Source organism: Oncorhynchus keta, chromosome 23, assembly GCF_023373465.1.
Source record: "Oncorhynchus keta strain PuntledgeMale-10-30-2019 chromosome 23, Oket_V2, whole genome shotgun sequence".
Classification (NCBI taxonomy): Eukaryota; Metazoa; Chordata; class Actinopteri; order Salmoniformes; family Salmonidae; genus Oncorhynchus; species Oncorhynchus keta.
Window position 1 is genome coordinate 15,361,749 of NC_068443.1, and position 20,554 is coordinate 15,382,302.

Genomic DNA, 20,554 nt, shown 5'->3' on the forward strand with positions numbered 1-20,554 from the left:
AGGTAAGGGTTTAGAGGGTAGGGTTGGGTAGAGGATATGAACCTGGTTTAGGTAAGAGTTTAGAGGGTAGGGTTGGGTAGAGGATATGAACCTGGTTTAGGTAAGGGTTTAGAGGGTAGGGTTGGGTAGAGGATATGAACCTGGTTTAGGTAAGGGTTTAGAGGGTAGGGTTGGGTAGAGGATATGAACCTGGTTTAGGTAAGGGTTTAGAGGGTAGGGTTGGGTAGAGGATATGAACCTGGTTTAGGTAAGGTTTAGAGGGTAGGGTTGGGTAGAGGATATGAACCTGGTTTAGGTAAGGGTTTAGAGGGTAGGGTTGGGTAGAGGATATGAACCTGGTTTAGGTAAGGGTTTAGAGGGTAGGGTTGGGTAGAGGATATGAACCTGGTTTAGGTAAGGGTTTAGAGGGTAGGGTTGGGTAGAGGATATGAACCTGGTTTAGGTAAGGGTTTAGAGGGTAGGGTTGGGTGGTTTAGGTAAGGGTTTAGAGGGTAGGGTTGGGTAGAGGATATGAACCTGGTTTAGGTAAGGGTTTAGAGGGTAGGGTTGGGTAGAGGATATGAACCTGGTTTAGGTAAGGGTTTAGAGGGTAGGGTTTAGAGGGAACCTAGGGTTTAGGGTAGGGTTGGGTAGAGGATATGAACCTGGTTTAGGTAAGGGTTTAGAGGGTAGGGTTGGGTAGAGGATATGAACCTGGTTTAGGTAAGGGTTTAGAGGGTAGGGTTGGGTAGAGGATATGAACCTGGTTTAGGTAAGGGTTTAGAGGGGTAGGGTTGGGTAGAGGATATGAACCTGGTTTAGGTAAGGGTTTAGAGGGTAGGGTTGGGTAGAGGATATGAACCTGGTTTAGGTAAGGGTTTAGAGGGTAGGGTTGGGTAGAGGATATGAACCTGGTTTAGGTAAGGGTTTAGAGGGTAGGGTTGGGTAGAGGATATGAACCTGGTTTAGGTAAGGGTTTAGAGGGTAGGGTTGGGTAGAGGATATGAACCTGGTTTAGGTAAGGGTTTAGAGGGTAGGGTTGGGTAGAGGATATGAACCTGGTTTAGGTAAGAGTTTAGAGGGTAGGGTTGGGTAGAGGATATGAACCTGGTTTAGGTAAGAGTTTAGAGGGTAGGGTTGGGTAGAGGATATGAACCTGGTTTAGGTAAGAGTTTAGAGGGTAGGGTTGGGTAGAGGATATGAACCTGGTTTAGGTAAGGGTTTAGAGGGTAGGGTTGGGTAGAGGATATGAACCTGGTTTAGGTAAGGGTTTAGAGGGTAGGGTTGGGTAGAGGATATGAACCTGGTTTAGGTAAGGGTTTAGAGGGTAGGGTTGGGTAGAGGATATGAACCTGGTTTAGGTAAGAGTTCCCTCGGAGAGTTCATCAATGAGCTTGATGCCTTGATAAGCTCCTTTCCTGAGGACGGCTCACCTCTCACAGTTCTGGGCGACTTTAACCTCCCCACGTCTACCTTTGACTCATTCCTCTCTGCCTCCTTCTTTCCACTCCTCTCCTCTTTTGACCTCACCCTCTCACCTTCCCCCCCTACTCACAAGGCAGGCAATACGCTCGACCTCATCTTTACTAGATGCTGTTCTTCCACTAACCCCATTGCAACTCCCCTCCAAGTCTCCGACCACTACCTTGTATCCTTTTCCCTCTCGCTCTCATCCAACACTTCCCACACTGCCCCTACTCGGATGGTATCGCGCCGTCCCAACCTTCGCTCTCTCCCCCGCTACTCTCTCCTCTTCCATCCTATCATCTCTTCCCTCTGCTCAAACCTTCTCCAACCTATCTCCTGATTCTGCCTCCTCAACCCTCCTCTCCTCCCTTTCTGCATCCTTTGACTCTCTATGTCCCCTATCCTCCAGGCCGGCTCGGTCCTCCCCTCCCGCTCCGTGGCTCGACGACTCATTGCGAGCTCACAGAACAGGGCTCCGGGCAGCCGAGCGGAAATGGAGGAAAACTCGCCTCCCTGCGGACCTGGCATCCTTTCACTCCCTCCTCTCTACATTTTCCTCCTCTGTCTCTGCTGCTAAAGCCACTTTCTACCACTCTAAATTCCAAGCATCTGCCTCTAACCCTAGGAAGCTCTTTGCCACCTTCTCCTCCCTCCTGAATCCTCCTCCCCCCTCCTCCCTCTCTGCAGATGACTTCTTCAACCATTTTGAAAAGAAGGTCGACGACATCCGATCCTCGTTTGCTAAGTCAAACGACACCGCTGGTTCTGCTCACACTGCCCTACCCTGTGCTCTGACCTCTTTCTCCCCTCTCTCTCCAGATGAAATCTCGTGTCTTGTGACGGCCGGCCGCCCAACAACCTGCCCGCTTGACCCTATCCCCTCCTCTCTTCTCCAGACCATTTCCGGAGACCTTCTCCCTTACCTCACCTCGCTCATCAACTCATCCCTGACCGCTGGCTACGTCCCTTCCGTCCTCAAGAGAGCGAGAGTTGCACCCCTTCTGAAAAAACCTACACTCAATCCCTCCGATGTCAACAACTACAGACCAGTATCCCTTCTTTCTTTTCTCTCCAAAACTCTTGAACGTGCCGTCCTTGGCCAGCTCTACCGCTATCTCTCTCAGAATGACCTTCTTGATGCAAATCAGTCAGGTTTCAAGACTAGTCATTCAACTGAGACTGCTCTTCTCTGCATCACGGAGGCGCTCCGCACTGCTAAAGCTAACTCTCTCTCCTCTGCTCTCATCCTTCTAGACATATCGGCTGCCTTCGATACTGTGAACCATCAGATCCTCCTCTCCACCCTCTCCGAGTTGGGCATCTCCGGCGCGGCCCACGCTTGGATTGCGTCCTACCTGACAGGTCGCTCCTACCATCTGTCTCCTCACCACGCGCTCTCACCACTGGTGTCCCCCAGGGCTCTGTTCTAGGCCCTCTCCTATTCTCGCTATACACCAAGTCACTTGGCTCTGTCATAACCTCACATGGTCTCTCCTATCATTGCTATGCAGACGACACACAATTAATCTTCTCCTTTCCCCTTCTGATGACCAGGTGGCGAATCGCATCTCTGCATGTCTGGCAGACATATCAGTGTGGATGACGGATCACCACCTCAAGCTGAACCTCGGCAAGACGGAGCTGTTCTTCCTCCCGGGGAAGGACTGCCCGTTCCATGATCTCGCCATCACGGTTGACAACTCCATTGTGTCCTCCTCCCAGAGCGCTAAGAACCTTGGCGTGATCCTGGACAACACCCTGTCGTTCTCAACTAACATCAAGGCGGTGGCCCGTTCCTGTAGGTTCATGCTCTACAACATCCGCAGAGTACGACCCTGCCTCACACAGGAAGCGGCGCAGGTCCTAATCCAGGCACTTGTCATCTCCCGTCTGGACTACTGCAACTCGCTGTTGGCTGGGCTCCCTGCCTGTGCCATTAAACCCCTACAACTCATCCAGAACGCCGCAGCCCGTCTGGTGTTCAACCTTCCCAAGTTCTCTCACGTCACCCCGCTCCTCCGCTCTCTCCACTGGCTTCCAGTTGAAGCTCACATCCGCTACAAGACCATGGTGCTTGCCTACGGAGCTGTGAGGGGAACGGCACCTCAGTACCTCCAGGCTCTGATCAGGCCCTACACCCAAACAAGGGCACTGCGTTCATCCACCTCTGGCCTGCTCGCCTCCCTACCACTGAGGAAGTACAGTTCCCGCTCAGCCCAGTCAAAACTGTTCGCTGCTCTGGCCCCCAATGGTGGAACAAACTCCCTCACGACGCCAGGACAGCGGAGTCAATCACCACCTTCCGGAGACACCTGAAACCCCACCTCTTTAAGGAATACCTAGGATAGGATAAGTAATCCTTCTCACCCCCCCCCCCTAAAAGATTTAGATGCACTATTGTAAAGTGGCTGTTCCACTGGATGTCATAAGGTGAATGCACCAATTTGTAAGTCGCTCTGGATAAGAGCGTCTGCTAAATGACTCAAATGTAAATGTAAGTTTAGAGGGTAGGGTTGGGTAGAGGATATGAACCTGGTTTGGGTAAGAGTTTAGAGGGTAGGGTTGGGTAGAGGATATGAACCTGGTTTAGGTAAGGGTTTAGGGGGTAGGGGGTGGGTTGGGTTGGGTAGAGGATACGAACCTGGTTTAGGTAAGGGTTTAGGGGGTAGGGTTGGGTTGGGTTGGGTAGAGGATATGAACCTGGTTTAGGTAAGGGTTTAGGGGGTAGGGTTGGAAATAGCATACGGACCTGGTTTAGGTAAGGGTAAAGGGGGTACGGTTGGAAATAAGATACAGACCTGGTTTAGGGTAAGGGTTTAGGGTAAGGGTTTAGGGTAAGAGTTTAGGGTAAGGGTTTAGGGTAAGAGTTTAGGGTAAGGGTTTAGGGTAAAGGTGTGGGTTGGGGGGGACACATAGGGATACATAGGTATAGTGAGAATGCACAGAATGGAGCGTAGGACAGAGAATCATAGAACACAGGCTATAGGTTATAGGCATCCTTGAAGAGGTGTGTTTTAAGGAGGTTTTTGAATGAGATTATTGTATCTGCATGTTGTATGTGGGGGGGTCTCATTCCAGCAGCTGAAGGCCCGGGCATCCATGGTGGAGAGGTGGAATGAAGGGGTGACAAGGAGACCAGTAGAGGAGGAGCGGAGGGAGCGTGAAGAGGCATAGACTGAGAGAAGGTTAGAGAGGTAGGTGGGTGCCAGGTTGTGGAGGGCTTTGTAGGTGAGGAGGCCTGTCTTTAAGTTAATAAAGGATTGCACAGGGAGCCAGTGTAGATTGATGAGGATTGGTGTGGTGTTCAGTTGATCTGGTGCTGGTGAGGATTCTGGCAGCAGAGTTCTGGACCAGTTGAAGTCTGTTGGTGAGTTTGGTGGGGATACCAGTGAGGAGAGTGTTACAATAGTCCAAACGGGAAGTGACCAGGGCATGGATGAGAGTTTCCTTGCTGGAGTGTGATAGCGAGGGGCGGAGCCTGGAGATATTGCAGAGGTGATGCCATCCTGGTGATGGTTTTTATGTGTGGTTCGAAATAGAGGGAGCAATCTGGACTGACACTGAGGCTTTTAACTTTTGACAGAGCGATTGGTAAACCATCTACTCTCACTGAAATATGGAATATCAATGTCTTTCTCATACATGACATAAGAGTGAGACATGATAACACGTACGCAGCATTAACCTGTCAAAGCAACATGGACAAGACATAGCAGTGACTTTACCAGTTTCCTCTGGGCCCTCTGCCACTGCTCTCCGAGCTCTCTGCGTCTCCTCTCATGCTCCTGTTTACACTGCATCAGAGGCTGGGCCAGAGAGGGGTTGAGACAGAGACATTATTTCACTTGTAATAATCATTGTAGGTGTGTGTGTGTGTGTGTGTGTGTGTGTGTGTGTGTGTGTGTGTGTGTGTGTGTGTGTGTGTGTGTGTGTGTGTGTGTGTGTGTGTGTGTGTGTGTGTGTGTGTGTGTGTGTGTGTGTGTGTGTGTGTGTGTGTGTGTGTGTGTGTGTGTGACAGGCTGCTGAGGGAGGACATAATACTGTCTGGAATGGAACAAATGGAAAGGCATCAAACACCTGGAAACAATGTGTTTTAATGTATTTGATACCATTTCAATGATTCCACTCCAGTCATTAACACAACTGTCCTCCCCAATTAAGGTGCCACCAACCTGCTGGTGTGTGTGTGTGTGTGTGTGTGTGTGTGTGTGTGTGTGTGTGTGTGTGTGTGTGTGTGTGTGTGTGTGTGTGTGTGTGTGTGTGTGTGTGTGTGTGTGTGTGTGTGTGTGTGTGTGTGTGTGTGAGATACTGTATCTACCTGTAGAACAGTGTGTATGGAGCCAGTGGTTTGCTGCACACCCACACTCTGCTCCAAGTCCTGCTCCAGAGCCAGAGAGTAGATGGAGAAGAATGGCATCTGGGGCTGAGAGAGAGAGAGAGAGAGAGGGAGGGAGAGGAGAGAGATTTGTGTGTGTTTATGTGCACGTATGTCCGTGTGTGTGTGTTTATTTGTGTGTGTTCTCCTATTACCTGTGCAATGCTCTGCTTACAGGACTGACACAGCCTCTGCAGACCCTTGGCAAACTCCATCTCTGGAAAACACAGACACAGAAACTCACACACTACTTACACACACACACTGCCTTGTTAGCAGAAACTCACACACTACTTACACACACCCACTGCCTTGTTAGCAGAAACTCACACACTACTTACACACACCCACTGCCTTGTTAGCAGAAACTCACACACTACTTACACACACCCACTGCCTTGTTAGCAGAAACTCACACACTACTTACACACACCCACTGCCTTGTTAGCAGAAACTCACACACTACTTACACACACCCACTGCCTTGTTAGCAGAAACTCACACACTACATACACACACCCACTGCCTTGTTAGCAGAAACTCACACACTACTTACACACACCCACTGCCTTGTTAGCAGAAACTCACACACTACTTACACACACCCACTGCCTTGTTAGCAGAAATTGAAATAGACAACAAAAGGTTTGGCCCAGTTCCATTTCTGCCCCTAGATACTGGACATGTGTATGTAATGTAGTTGAAGCCCTAAGAGGCCGAGAACAACTTCTGATGGACACAGATAGAAGAGGAAAAGAGACAGAATAATTAGATGAGTCAAAGTGATCAACCCACCCAGAGCAGTCCTTTTCTCCACATAGCTGATAACGTCCTTCAGATATCTGGACACAGCCTTGGCATAGGAGAGAGCGGAGTCCACTCCTCCCTCACTGCACTGCAGTAGGAGGTCAACCTGCTCTCCACTCAGCACTGACACACACACACACACACACACACACACACACACACACACACACACACACACACACACACACACACACACACACACACACACACACACACACACACACACACACACACACACACACACACACACACACACACACACACACACACACACACACACATGAGAATGTATGAGTATGACATGATTGGAAAGGGAAACAAAATGCTTAGACATCGAGGACAACATGTCATTTTGTACTTACTGCAGCAGTCCTGCTGGTCACTCCTCCCTTGACAGTCTTTGGCCTGGGCCGAGTCTAAGTCATACAGGTTCTCCATAGACTGCACACACACACACACCATCTCTGAGGTCACACAAATGCTTAGACTGAGCCATCCTTTACGATTAAAGAAAACATTGTTTGTTTTTTACACACACACACACACACACACACACACACACACACACACACACACACACACACACACACACACACACACACACACACACACACACACACACACACACACACACACACACACACACACACACACACACACACACACACTCACCCTGCTCCTCTCTGTTAGCGGTAGAGACAGGAGGGTGCTGCTGTCCACTTCTCCCATCAGAAGTTCCGACACACTGAGGGGGAGAGGGGGAAAGGGGTGTAAAATAGGGAGAGAGGGGGAGAATGGGAAAAACCTTATCAATGTAGATCCTAGGGATAGTAAAGCAAAACACACACACACACACTTACCTGCTACTGAAAGCCACAGCCATGGTCTCGATGGCTTTCTCAAAGTCCTGCTTACCCATGTCACTGCTGTCCTTGTAACTAAACCCTGGACACATCAAATCAAATACACACATTTGATCTCAGAACACTCTCAGTACACACACCACCCACACCTTGATCCACACACATTCCAACAGGTGTCCAGTTCTAACAGTAGAGCTCTGACCTTTGACCTTGGAGATTAGTGTTCCAGCAGCAGTGAGGGTCTCTACAGTGTTGAGGAGGGGGTAGGCACCGATCACCTGCCTCAACACACGCAACACCTCTCCCAAACACTCCTGGGCCAGGTCACGACGGTCCAGCTGCCTGTCTGAGAGGTTATCTATCTGCCTGTCTGAGACAGTGACAGACAGCTATGTTATTTATTTGTCTAGAACTAAAACTGAAACTAAACATAAAGAAATAAGAATGAAAAATTCCTAATTTGAGGTGATATTCATAATTGTAACATCAGTGCAGTGAGGCAACCATGCGAGTGATAAGGTTCAACTTTAAAACACAACTTTAAAAATGTACCATAATAACCTTGGATTATATGCTCACACACGTACACACCGCAGAATTTGTATTGAATTCAATTTTTTGTTAAATATCAGAACAAACATTTCCCAGAATGCATTAGATCAAACACGGCAGTATGGAAGGGAACAATCTAACATATCATGACAAAGAAAAGTAATGTTTTACATCTAAATTATAATCAAACTAATATTTAAATTGATTTTTTAAATTTAACTAGGCAAGTCAATTAAGAACAAATTCTTACTTACAATGACGGCCTACACCAGCCAAACCCGGACAATGCTGGGCCTATTGTGCACTACCCTATGGGGCTTCCAATCACAGCCGGTTGTGATATAGCCTGGATTCGAAACCAGGGTGTCTGTAGTGACCCCTCTTGCACTGAGATGCAGTGCCTTAGACCGCTGCACCACTCGGGAATATGTGTATTCATTACATTAATAAATGGCATATGCTTACAATAAAAGATTTGTCAAATGAATGAAACTTTCATGTTTCACTTCTTAGTTGAATTGGTTTGAATTAAATTCTACTTCATTCAATTAAAATTTTGCTTCCTGTAGGTTGAGGCAAATTCGAATTCACCCCAACCGTGACACACACACACACACACACACACACACACACACACACACACACACACACACACACACACACACACACACACACACACACACACACACACACACACACACACACACACACACAAAAGAACAATATGTTATAGAAAATGTAGGTTATTTAAGCAATAAGGCACTAGGGAGTGTGGTATATGGCCAATATACCCCAGCTAAGGGCTGTTCTTAAGCACGACACATCGCAGGGGGTGCCTGGAAACAGCCCTTAGCCGTGGTATATTGGCCACTGCTTTATTCATATAAAAAATCAGATGTATTACTGTCTCCATGTGGTCATTCTCCCGAGGTGCGGTATTGCTATTATAAACTGGTTACCAATTTAATTAGAGCAGTAAAAATAAATGTTTGTCATACCCGTGGTATACGGTCTGATATACCACGGCTGTCAGCCAATCAGCATTCAGGGCTCGAACCACCCAGTTCATAATAGTACATAAACAGGCAGTATAAACACACATATAATGAATCAAGCAAGAGGCCATGTAATGAAGCACTGTTTACTGGGAAAAAAAGAGAACCAGCACCAGTAGCCGTCATTGAAACACAGCTACTGTTATACTTCTCCTTTTGTGTGTGTTGTTTTTCAGTTGGGCCTTGGACGACTAAAGTGTGAAAACCAGGAACTGTAGTGCTGTTGTCTGTCACACTACCACTCTTGATGTAGGAAGTGGTGGTGGACACAGACAGCACGTGAACCAACTTTAAAATGTAGTCAAAATGCAGTTTGGGGCTGAAACGCCAATGTTTAAGAAAAATGTACTGTGTACTACTGCTTAGACCCCTAATTATTTAGGAGCCCAACTCTTTGTGAGTGTACCATCAGTTGGCTCTTGTTCTGTGGTTGATTTTAACACTCCTACCTCTGTTGTCATATTGTAATAACACACGTACCCACTAAGAAAAGTCTCTCTCTCTCCTCCCTTCATTCTCTCTCTTTCTCCCTTATCTCCTCACCCTACTTGGAGACTGAGAACAGGAAGTTGCGATGAAAATAGCTGCCTGGACAGGAAGTGAAGTCACTCTGACATGGCTTAGCGGGTTCGTTCCAAGAAATGAGGGCTCTTTTGCATCCCTTTGATATTTTTAAGTAGAAATTGTGCACCAATATTGAATGTCAAAAGCCTGTTATATTCAATGAAGTGCCCTTTAATATAGACCACATGGAGAAATTAATAAATACCATTTTTATATGAATAAAGCAGTGGAGGATGGCTGCTGAGGGGAGGCTCATAATAATGGCCAGAATAGAGTGAATGGAATGATATCAAAGACATGGTTTTCATCTGTTTGATACCAATTTCATTCACTCCGGCCATTACACTCTATTCCAGCCATTACTATGAGCGGTCCTCTTCTCACCAGCCTCCACTGGAATAAAGACCTGCTAAAGTGCCAGAATTCTGCATTTTGTCCCTCTTTGACTCTCTGTAACTTCCAGGAATATTTATACCACTTATCCACAAAATGTCTCCATGTTTTCACCATCATTGTAAATCCCTAGGTATTTTGTTGCTTTGACAAAGGCATTTCTGAAGATTATTATTGTGATTAATGGGAAAACGTCCCTCATTTTAAGGTCAACCCTGTTACGTGAACTGAACTCTCATTTTAATTTGGTGAAACTATTCCTTTTTAAATAATGTTTTCAAAAATAAACATTGAACATCTAATAGTCAAAGTGTAGTATAAAAGCAGATGAGCTGGTTTGACTATTTTGGGTAATTTTCTGGTGTTTTGTGGTGGAAAACTGAGCGGGTCGAGCACAACAGGTCAACCATGTTAGCCATAGATAGACAGGCTAGAAATGTTTTAAGCTTGCATTCAATTGCCCCTCCCTGTTGTACACAACAAGCTTCTATTTTCTCTGTCACATGGAGATTTATGGCTGATTTAAGGTGAAATCGTGAACCCTGTTACTTTATTTGGAACTTAATAGGCACTTACTATAGTACTTTTTTGAGATGGGATTTTTATTGTTATTAAGTTGAACATGTGGTCTTTATGACAGAATTTTAGAATTAGGTGAAATCTTTTAAAAAATCACCAAGTTACACATCTGAAAAGGCACCGAATAGGTGGAACGACCCAGCTTGCTAAATTCCAAATCGACCCCTAGTCCTTGTAATGTAAGGGTTCTGGGTTATAGGAAAGCCTGTGAGCTGTGTTTACACACCAGACAAATACTATAGTGCTGCGTACCTTGTGTGACATACTCCCTCTTCCTTCCTCAGTTTCGCAAGGCATACACACACACACACACACACACACACCCTGGCTGGGACACACACACAATGTTACAACATAACTAAGGGCCAGGGTTTTTTCCTTTCCATATGATGTGAGTAAGAAAACTCTGAACTCTAGTGATAGGCTAAAAATAAGAATTTTTACTGATCAAAAACTCCTGGCAATTATAATGCCTCTCTCACCTTCCCCCAGCACCATTTCTTTCAGTTTCTCCACAGCCTCAGCGAAGCAAGCCACGTCCCGGAGCAAAGAGGGGATGTCCTCCACTTCGATGCCCACCTCCGAGGCCTCTGTGGTGGGGCTGGAGGCAAGGCTCGCTCCTTTCCCCTGGGTCTTACTGAAGGCCCAGGCTCCAGCCGCCTGTAGGGGGAAGCCAGCCGCACTGGCATGTCGACTCAGGGCTGTGGGCCGTCTAAGGCAGGCTCCAAGGACAGGGGGAGGGTTGGTGGCCGTGGCCAGCCTGGGGTGCAGCAGACAGGTGGTAGTGGGGCAGGGAGGAGCCTGGGGGTCCTGGAGGGATGCAGGGAAAGGGGGGGTGACATCCAAGCCACCATCTCTAGTGGGTTGTTCCTGGAGGACAGATAGCTGGTGTTGAGACACACCAGAGGACAAGGGAGAGGTAGGGTGTGGAATGGGAGAGTGAGAGCCGGGTAGGTAGAAAGAGAGAAAGGAGAGGAAAGAGATGGGGAATAATAAGAATGGTGGTGATGAGTGATGACACAGATGTTACGACTAGAGGATGATGATGCTGATGATGAAGACAACTGTTGTTGAGAAACCTGCGCCTCTAAAATAATTTGAAAGGCCATGAGTCACAATGCAAAAGCATATGGAAAAAACACAGAAAGAGAAAGATGATTCAATGAGGATGACCAACACTGGAAAATTCCCAAACATTGACAAGTTGACTTATCATTGCCAGGTGACAGGTGTGTCAGACTGGAAGCCACGCCCACACCTGGCGGCATTGCAAAACATAAATCCCTTAAAGTTGGCATTAGCAAGCAATACACATGTAACGTAAGACAGTTTCCCCCTCAGGGACATTCGTTCTATCTTATCCTACACTACCAATGCCTGATGCAACTTCAAGTATATTTAGCTAGTAGCTAAATTATGTATATACTCGCGGGGCTTTACAAGCAGTGATATAAATTACGAAATTATTCAAACGCGCAAACTCAGAAAACTATCCAGGACTGAGATGCAAATAGTCTTCATAAAGCTAGGCTAGTTTAGCTAGCGAGTTAACGTTACTTACTGTTGAGTTATGTGACCCAAAGTTTCCCCCAAGATTCTTCTTTGAAACTGAAGTTTTATTTAATTCCTTTTTCTTTCTATAGAACATTTTCAAATAGCATCCTATCTATTTTAATATAGATGTTACTCCATTGAGATTGAAGTCTGCTCCAAACGTCGCTTCCACAAATTCCCTTGTGCTGCCTGGATTGATTGCTTGGCTGGCTGTATCGAACTCTTTGGTTGTACGGTTATCTTTCTTCCTGGATGTAGCTAGTAGATGGGGTCAGTCCACACTACGCCCGTAGACCACTGAACTGCATGGCCATACTGACACCTGCAGGGGTAAATATTTAATGATTTCTCACAAAGATGGTGCCAACAATGGCTATTGTGTCCAATTTTGGTGCTTGTGCCAACTAATCAAAATACCTATTTGATTGGTTTCATAACTAGACCCACAACTGCACATTAACCATATTAGATCATGTACGAAGTAATGTTTCATCATGATATGGTTACAGCTTTTTGTAATAAACGGTTTATTTGCTATTATAAACTGGGTGGTTCGAGCCCTGAATGCTGATTAGCTGAAAGCCGTGGTATATGATACCGTATACCACGGTATGACAAAACATGTATTTTTACTGTTCTAATTATATTTGTAACCAGTTTATCAAAAGCTACCTCAGGGGTTTGTGGTATGGTTTGTGGTATATGGCCAATATACCACAGCTAAGGGCTGTATCCAGGCACTCTGTGCTGCGTTGGGCATAAGAACATCCCTTAGCCATGGTATATTGGCCATATACCACACCTCCTCTGGCCTTATTGCTTAATATAATGATGGTTTATACCACACATAGGCCTTGACATTTTGACAATGATTCTCATAAACTTTAGTTTAATTTGAATACAGGAGTGACATAGTGAGGGAGGGACATAGTGAATGCATGGAATCCCTATTAACACATTGAAATGTTGGCAAATGTAGAAGACAGTATTATACAGTATCTCAAGTGTTTGAGCATTGGAAGCCAAATGGAACTAAACCCAGTGAATGGAACTTCCGTGTGTGCCTACTGCACTTCGTTAAATTAATCTCATTAAATTATCGGTCTATTTTATGACACTCTAATCTCAGACTCAGTCCATGCACCTCAATGAGAGCGCGAGATTATCATCATGTTATGGGTATGCTTGTCACCAACAGGAACTGGGAGTTTGTAAGGATCAAAAGAAATATGAAAGGACCAATTTCAAAACGTTTGAGGAAAACCTGACACAGTCTTCTGAAAACCTAACCCTGGGATAAAGTTTTATTTTTCATCTGGACATTTACAAAAGAATGGATGCCAAAGACACAAAAATGGCTTTCCAATAGGTGTTGAGTGTTCCTGAGTGGTACAGTCTCAGTCCTGACTGATCAGAAACAAGGTTTGAATATTGTGGTCCATCAGTTATTCCCAACTTAATTTACAGAGCTTGACCAATTTTAACAAAAACAATGGATAAATTGGTAGAATCTGTAATGGCTGCCAAATGTTGTAACGTAATATGCCGGGAGTCAGGAATAAGGTGCAGAAGGTAAGTTTAATAATGAATAGATGCAGATGAACAGACATGAGAAGTGCACAGAACGTGAGAGAAAACAATGCTATCTAATGACTGATGTTGTCACGACTTTTGCCGAAGTCGATGCCTCTCCTTGTTCGGGCGGTGCTCGGCGGTCGACGTCACTGGTCTTCTTGCCATCATTGATCTATTTTCCATTGGTTTTGTCTTGTCTTCCTACACACCTGATTCCAATCCCATTCATTACCTGTTGTGTATTTAACCCTCTGTTTCCCCTCATGTCCTTGTCAGAGATTGTTTGTTGTTCATTTATCGTGATGTTTGTATTAGTGCGCGACGGGTCCTCGTACCCACTTTGTTTTCATTATTGTCATGGTTTTGGAGCTGTTTTTAAGTTATTAAACTACTCCATTTTACCAAGTTCGATTCTCCTGAGCCTGACTTCCCTGCCACCTGTACACACGTCTATGACAGAATCTCTGACCAAATATATGAAGTCAGCAGGAGAAGGTACCCCGGCCATGGAGATGGAGGAGCGCGTCCATGAACATACGGAGAACATTTACCATCTGATTGCCGCCATGGATCGCGTTGTCCAGAATATGGACCTCTGGGAGAAAACAGTTTTTCCAGCGCCTCCACCAGCACAACCGGGGTCTATCCTGAGCGCCCCTTTCCCGCCTGAACCCAGTGGGATCCGTCTATCCATGCCACAGGGGTACGACGGCGGTGCTGCCAACTGCCAGAGTTTCCTCCTCCAACTAAGCCTTTACCTTGCCACGGTCCACCCAGCTCCATCAGACCGTGAGAAGAGTTTCGCCCTCGTCTCGTGCCTCACCGGGAAAGTCCTGGAGTGGGCCAGTGCTGTGTGTGGAGAAGAGGATGCGGCGTTGGACCATATTGAGAAGTTCACCCGCCGTTTCCGGGCAGTATTCGACCACCCACCCGAGGGCAGAGCGGCGGGTGAGCGCCTCTACCATATGAGGCAGGAGACGAGGAGCACCCAGGAGTTTGCTCTGGAGTTTAGGACCCTGGCTGCCGGCGCTGGATGGAGCAACAGGGCCCTGATCGTCCATTACCGCTGTAGTCTACTCGAGGACGTTTGTCGGGAGCTGGCCTGTAGAGACACCACCCTCACATTCGACCAGCTCGTGGACCTGTCCATCCGACTGGACAACCTGCTGGCTACTCGCGGACGTCCAGATCGGGGTCTGGTTGTTCCATCCTCCCGCACCCCTTCTCCGATACACATGGAGCTGGGAGGGACGGTGCGCAGGGAGACCGGAGGGGGTTCCAGCTCGTGCACCATATGTGGTCGCAGAGGTCACACTGCTGGTCAGTGCCGGGGTTGGTTCCTCTGGGAATTGAGGCAGCAGGCAGGATTGTGCGATAAATCTCCTGGTAGACGCTGCACTTCCCAGGAGTCACGTGTATCACCTGTTGCAAGCGAAGATGGTGGCTATGGAGACATGTCTCCGAATCCCTGCGTCAGGGGTACATTCGGTCCTCCACTTCACCTGTCTCCACAAGTTTTTTTTTGTGAAGAAGAAAGATGGAGGTTTGCGCCTGTGCATTGATTATCGAGGTCTCAATCAAATCAAGGTGCGGTACAGTTACCCGCTACGTCGTTTGAGTCAATGCACGGGGCGCGCTACTTCACTAAATTGGATCTCAGGAGTGCGTACAACCTGGTGCGTATCCGGAAGGGAGATGAGTGGAAGACGGCATTTAGTACCACCTCAGGGCATTATGAGTACCTCTTCATGCCCTATGGGTTGAACAATGCTCCATCATTCTTCCAATCCTTTGTAGATGAGATTTTCAGAGACCTGCACGGGCAGGGTGAAGTGGTGTATATCGATGACATTCTGATATACTCCGCTACACGCGCCGAGCATGTGTCAATGGTGCGCAATGTGCTTGGTCGCCTGTACGTCAAGGCTGAGAAATACCTGTTCTTTCAACAGTCCGTCTCCTTCCTGGGGCATAGTATTTCCACGTCCGAAGTGGAGATGGAGAGTGACCGCATTGCAGCCATGCGTAATTGACCGACTCCCACCACGGTGAAGGAGGTGCAGCGATTCTTGGGGTTTGCCATCTACTACCAGAGGTTTATCCAGGGTTTTGGTCAAGTAGCTGCTCCCATTACCTCACTGCTAAAGGGGTGCGCTTGCAGTGGTCAGCTGAGGCGAACAGGGCTTTTAGGCACCTGAAGGCTCTGTTTACCTCGGCTCCTGTGTTGGCTCATCCGGATCTCTCTTTGCCGTTCATAGTGGAGGTGGACGCATCCGAGGCTGGGATAGGAGCTGTGCTCTCTCAGCGCTCGGGTACAACACTGAAGCCCCGCACCTGTGCCTTCTTTTTGAAGAAGCTCAGCCCGGTGGAGCGAAACTCTGATGTGGGGGACCGGGGGCTGTTGGCTGTCGTCAAGGCTTTGAAGGCGTGGAGACATTGGCTTGAGGGGGCTAAACACCATTTTCTCATCTGGACTGACCATCGCAATCTGGAGTACATTTACATTTAAGTCATTTAGCAGACGCTCTTATCCAGAGCGACTTACAAATTGGTGCATTCACCTTATGACATCCAGTAGAATAGTCACTTTACAATAGTGCATCTAAATCTTAAAGGGGGGTGGGGGGGTGAGAAGGATTACTTATCCTATCCTAGGTATTCCTTAAAGAGGTGGGGTTTCAGGAGTCTCCGGAAGGTGGTGATTGACTCCGCTGTCCTGGCGTCGTGAGGGAGTTTGTTCCACCATTGGGGGCCAGAGCAGTGAACAGTTTTGACTGGGCTGAGCGGGAACTGTACTTCCTCAGTGGTAGGGAGGCGAGCAGGCCAGAGGTGGATGAACGCAGTGCCCTTGTTTGGGTGTAGGGCCTGATCAGAGCCTGGAGGTACTGAGGTGCCGTTCCCCTCACAGCTCCGTAGGCAAGCACCATGGTCTTGTAGCGGATGCGAGCTTCAACTGGAAGCCAGTGGAGAGAGCGGAGGAGCGGGGTGACGTGAGAGAACTTGGGAAGGTTGAACACCAGACGGGCTGCGGCGTTCTGGATGAGTTGTAGGGGTTTAATGGCACAGGCAGGGAGCCCAGCCAACAGCGAGTTGCAGTAGTCCAAACGGGAGATGACAAGTGCCTGGATTAGGACCTGCGCCGCTTCCTGTGTGAGGCAGGGTCGTACTCTGCGGATGTTGTAGAGCATGAATCTACAGGAACGGGCCACCGCCTTGATGTTAGTTGAGGAGGCGAGGAGACTGAATCCTCGTCAGGCAAGGTGGGCCATGTTCTTCACCCGTTTTGTGTTTACCCTCTCTTACAGACCAGGCTCCCAGAACGTGAAGGCAGATGCACTGTCCCGGGCTGAATGACACAGAGTAGCGGCCCATGGATCCCACTTCCATACTCCCAGCCTCTTATTTGGTGGCGCTGGTAGTGTGGCAGCTGGACGCGGACATTGAGCGAGCGTCACATGCAGAGCCCGCTCCCCCTCAGTGTCTAGCTGGGCGTCTGTACGTTCCGGCTGCTGTCCGCAACCGACTGATCTATTGGGCATACATGTCACCCTCCTCTGGTCATCCTGGGATCGGTCGTACGGTGCGCTGTCTTGATGGGAGGTACTGGTAGCCCACTTTAGCTAAGGAAGTGGAGGTTTATGTTTCCTCCTGCTCAGTGTGTGCCCAGTGCAAGGCTCCGAGACACCTGCCCAGGGGTAAGTTAAAACCCTTACCCGTTCCACAACGGTCGTGGTCGCACCTGTCGGTGGATTTCCTAACCGAGCTTCCACCTTCACAGGGTAACGCCACGGTCCTGGTCGTTGTGTATCGTTTTTCTGTCCTGTCGTCTCCTCCATTTGCCCTGTCTCCTTACGGCCCTACAAACTGCGGAGGCTCTGTTTACACACGTCTTCCGGCACTATGGGGTGTCTGATCGGGGTCCACAGTTCACGTCAAGGGTCTGGAAGGCGTTCATGGAACGTCTGGGGGTCTCGTCAGCCTTCCCTCAGGTTTTCACCCCAAGAGTAATGGGCAGGTGGAGAGAGTTAACCAGGATCTGGGTAGGTTTTTAAGGTCTTATTGCCAAGACCGGCTGGGGGAGTGGGCGGCGTTCGTGCCCTGGGCAGAGATGGCCCAGAACTTGCTCCGCCACTCCTCCACTAACCTTTCTCCCTTTCAATGTGTATTAGGGTATCAACCTACCCCTCCGCCTGCCCTGCCGGAAGCTGGGTCCGCGGTTTGTGGGGCCATTTAAGGTCCTGAGGACAGTGAACGAGGTATGTTATAGGTTACAGCTTCCCCCAATTACTGCATTAACCCCTCGTTCCATGTGTCTCTCATCAGGCCAGTGGTGGCTGGCCCGCTCCAGGAGGCTGAGGTGCGTGAGGTTCCTCCACCCCCTCTGGACATCGAGGGGGGCCCGGCGTACTCCGTTCGATCCATCCTGGATTCGAGACGTCGGGCGAGGGGCCTTCAGTACCTCGTGGACTGGGAGGGGTACGGTCCGGAGGAGAGATGCTGGGTTCCGGTGGAGGACGTGTTAGATCCTTCCCTGCTGCGAGAATTCCACCGTCTCCATCCGGATCTCCCTGCGCCTCGTCCTCCGGGTCGTCCCCGAGGCCGGTGTCGACGTGCAGCTGGAGCCGCGCGTCAGGCGGGAGTACTGTCACAACTTCTGCCGAAGTCGATGCCTCTCCTTGTTCGGGCGGTGCTCGGCGGTCGACGTGACCGGTCTTCTAGCCATCATTGATCCATTTTTCATTTTCCATTTGTTTTGTCTTGTTTAAGTTGTTTAAGTTTGATTCTTCTGCACCTGACTTCCCTGCCACCTGTACACACGTCTATGGCAGATGTCTATTGAGGGCTAAATAAAGGGGGAGTAAGCGCAGAGATAATGATGAGCAGGTGTGCATAATTCATTCATTCGTTCATCCACCTCTGGCCTGCTCGCCTCCCTACCACTGAGGAAGTACAGTTCCCGCTCAGCCCAGTCAAAACTGTTCGCTGCTCTGGCCCCCCAATGGTGGAACAAACTCCCTCACGACGCCAGGACAGCGGAGTCAATCACCACCTTCCGGAGACACCTGAAACCCCACCTCTTCAAGGAATACCTAGGATAGGGTAAGTAAGGGTAAGTAATCCTTCTCAGATTTAGATGCAAGTGGCTGTTCCACTGGATGTCATAAGGTGTATGCACCAATTTGTAAGTCGCTCTGGATAAGAGCGTCTGCTAAATGACTTAAATGTAAATGTAATGTAAATGCATAATGATGGGGAGCAGGTGTGCATAATGATGCGGAGCAGGAGTGCATAATCATAGTTGCCAGAGCTGGTGGTTAGTAGACCGGTGAGGTTGAGCACCGGAGAGATGGAGCAGGAGTAGGCGTGACAAAGGTGCTTCCACCAAATATTAATTCTGGGGTGAGAAGAAATACGCAATCAAGACATCATCTTTTTTTTGGTCTATAATTTGGTTGTGTAGATCTGTAGGAAAAAAACAAATGTAACCCATTTAGATTTTAATTTAAGGCAGCAAAAATGTGAAGACTATGCAAGGGATGTGCATGACTTTCACAAGGGACTGTAGTTATTGGGAATGTGTTTTATTGTGAGACATTGACTCTTGTATATATTTAGAGGCAGAGTATCCCAGTGGAGAGAGGGGAACCTGCCAGGCAGAGACAGCAAGGGCGGTTCGTTGTTCCAGTGCCTTTCCGTTCACCTTCACACTCCTGGGCCAGACTGCACTCAATCATAGGACCTACTGAAGAGACGAGTCTTCAATAAAGACTTAAAGGTTGAGACCAAGTCTGCGTCTCTCACATGGGTAGGCAGACCAGTCCATAAAAATTGAGCTCTATAGGAGAAAGCACTGCCTCCAGCTATTTGCTTATAAATTCTAGGGACAGTTGGAGGCCTGCATCTTGTGACCATAGCGTACATGTAGGTATAACCAACTCATCATCAAGCTTTGATTATTTCAAATCAAATCAAATTTTATTTGTCACATACACATGGTTAGCAGATGTTATTGCGAGTGTAGCGAAATGCTTGTGCTTCTAGTTCCGACAATGCAGTAATAACCAACGAGTAATCTAACCTAACAATTTCACAACAACTACCTTATACACACAAGTGTAATGGGATGAAGAATATGTACATAAAAATATATGAATGAGTGATGGTACAGAATGGCATGAGCAAGATGCAGTAGATGGTATCGAGTACAGTATATACATATGAGATGAGTAAAGTAGGGTATGTAATCATATAAAAGTGGCATTGTTTAAAGTGGCTAGTGATACATGTATTACATAAAGATGGCAAGATGCAGTAGATGGTATCGAGTACAGTATATACATATGAGATGAGTAATGTAGGGTATGTAAACATTATATTAAGTGGCATTGTTTAAAGTGGCTAATGATACATTTTTTACATCAATTTTTCCATTATTAAAGTGGCTGGAGTTGAGTCAGTGTGTTGGCAGCAGCCACTCAATGTTAATGGTGGCTGTTTAACAGTCTGATGGCCTTGAGATAGAAGCTGTTTTTCAGTCTCTCGGTTCCTGCTCTGATGCACCTGTACTGACCTCGCCTTCTGGATGATAGCGGGGTGAACAGGCAGTGGCTCGGGTGGTTGTTGTCCTTGATGATCTTTATGGCCTTCCTGTGACATCGGGTGGTGTAGGTGTCCTGGAGGGCAGGTAGTTTGCCCCCGGTGATGCGTTGTGCAGACCTCACTACCCTCTGGAGAGCCTTACGGTTGTGGACGGAGCAGTTGCCGTACCAGGCGGTTATACAGCCCGACAG

The 20,554-nt window shown here is 47.9% G+C and overlaps 1 protein-coding gene across 3 annotated transcripts in view; it reads right to left on the bottom strand.

The window, feature by feature from the left end:
- Positions 1 to 12,494, bottom strand: part of LOC118402503 (rho GTPase-activating protein 45-like) — a 34,122-nt gene extending 21,628 nt beyond the window's left edge. The window contains exons 1-10 of one of the 3 annotated variants that reach the window (XM_052476515.1): positions 12,196 to 12,494; positions 11,117 to 11,519; positions 7,694 to 7,861; positions 7,489 to 7,573; positions 7,301 to 7,373; positions 6,991 to 7,069; positions 6,617 to 6,751; positions 5,977 to 6,038; positions 5,765 to 5,869; positions 5,172 to 5,252 (exon numbers count right to left, since the gene is read on the bottom strand). In XM_052476515.1, the coding sequence (XP_052332475.1) occupies positions 5,172 to 5,252; positions 5,765 to 5,869; positions 5,977 to 6,038; positions 6,617 to 6,751; positions 6,991 to 7,069; positions 7,301 to 7,373; positions 7,489 to 7,573; positions 7,694 to 7,861; positions 11,117 to 11,519; positions 12,196 to 12,282 (1,278 nt within the window). In that variant the 5' untranslated portion in view covers positions 12,283 to 12,494. The remainder of the gene's footprint in view (positions 1 to 5,171; positions 5,253 to 5,764; positions 5,870 to 5,976; positions 6,039 to 6,616; positions 6,752 to 6,990; positions 7,070 to 7,300; positions 7,374 to 7,488; positions 7,574 to 7,693; positions 7,862 to 11,116; positions 11,520 to 12,195) is intronic. The other 2 variants (XM_052476516.1, XM_052476514.1) reach the window with 2 other exon arrangements.
- Between the last annotated feature and the right edge of the window lie 8,060 nt (positions 12,495 to 20,554).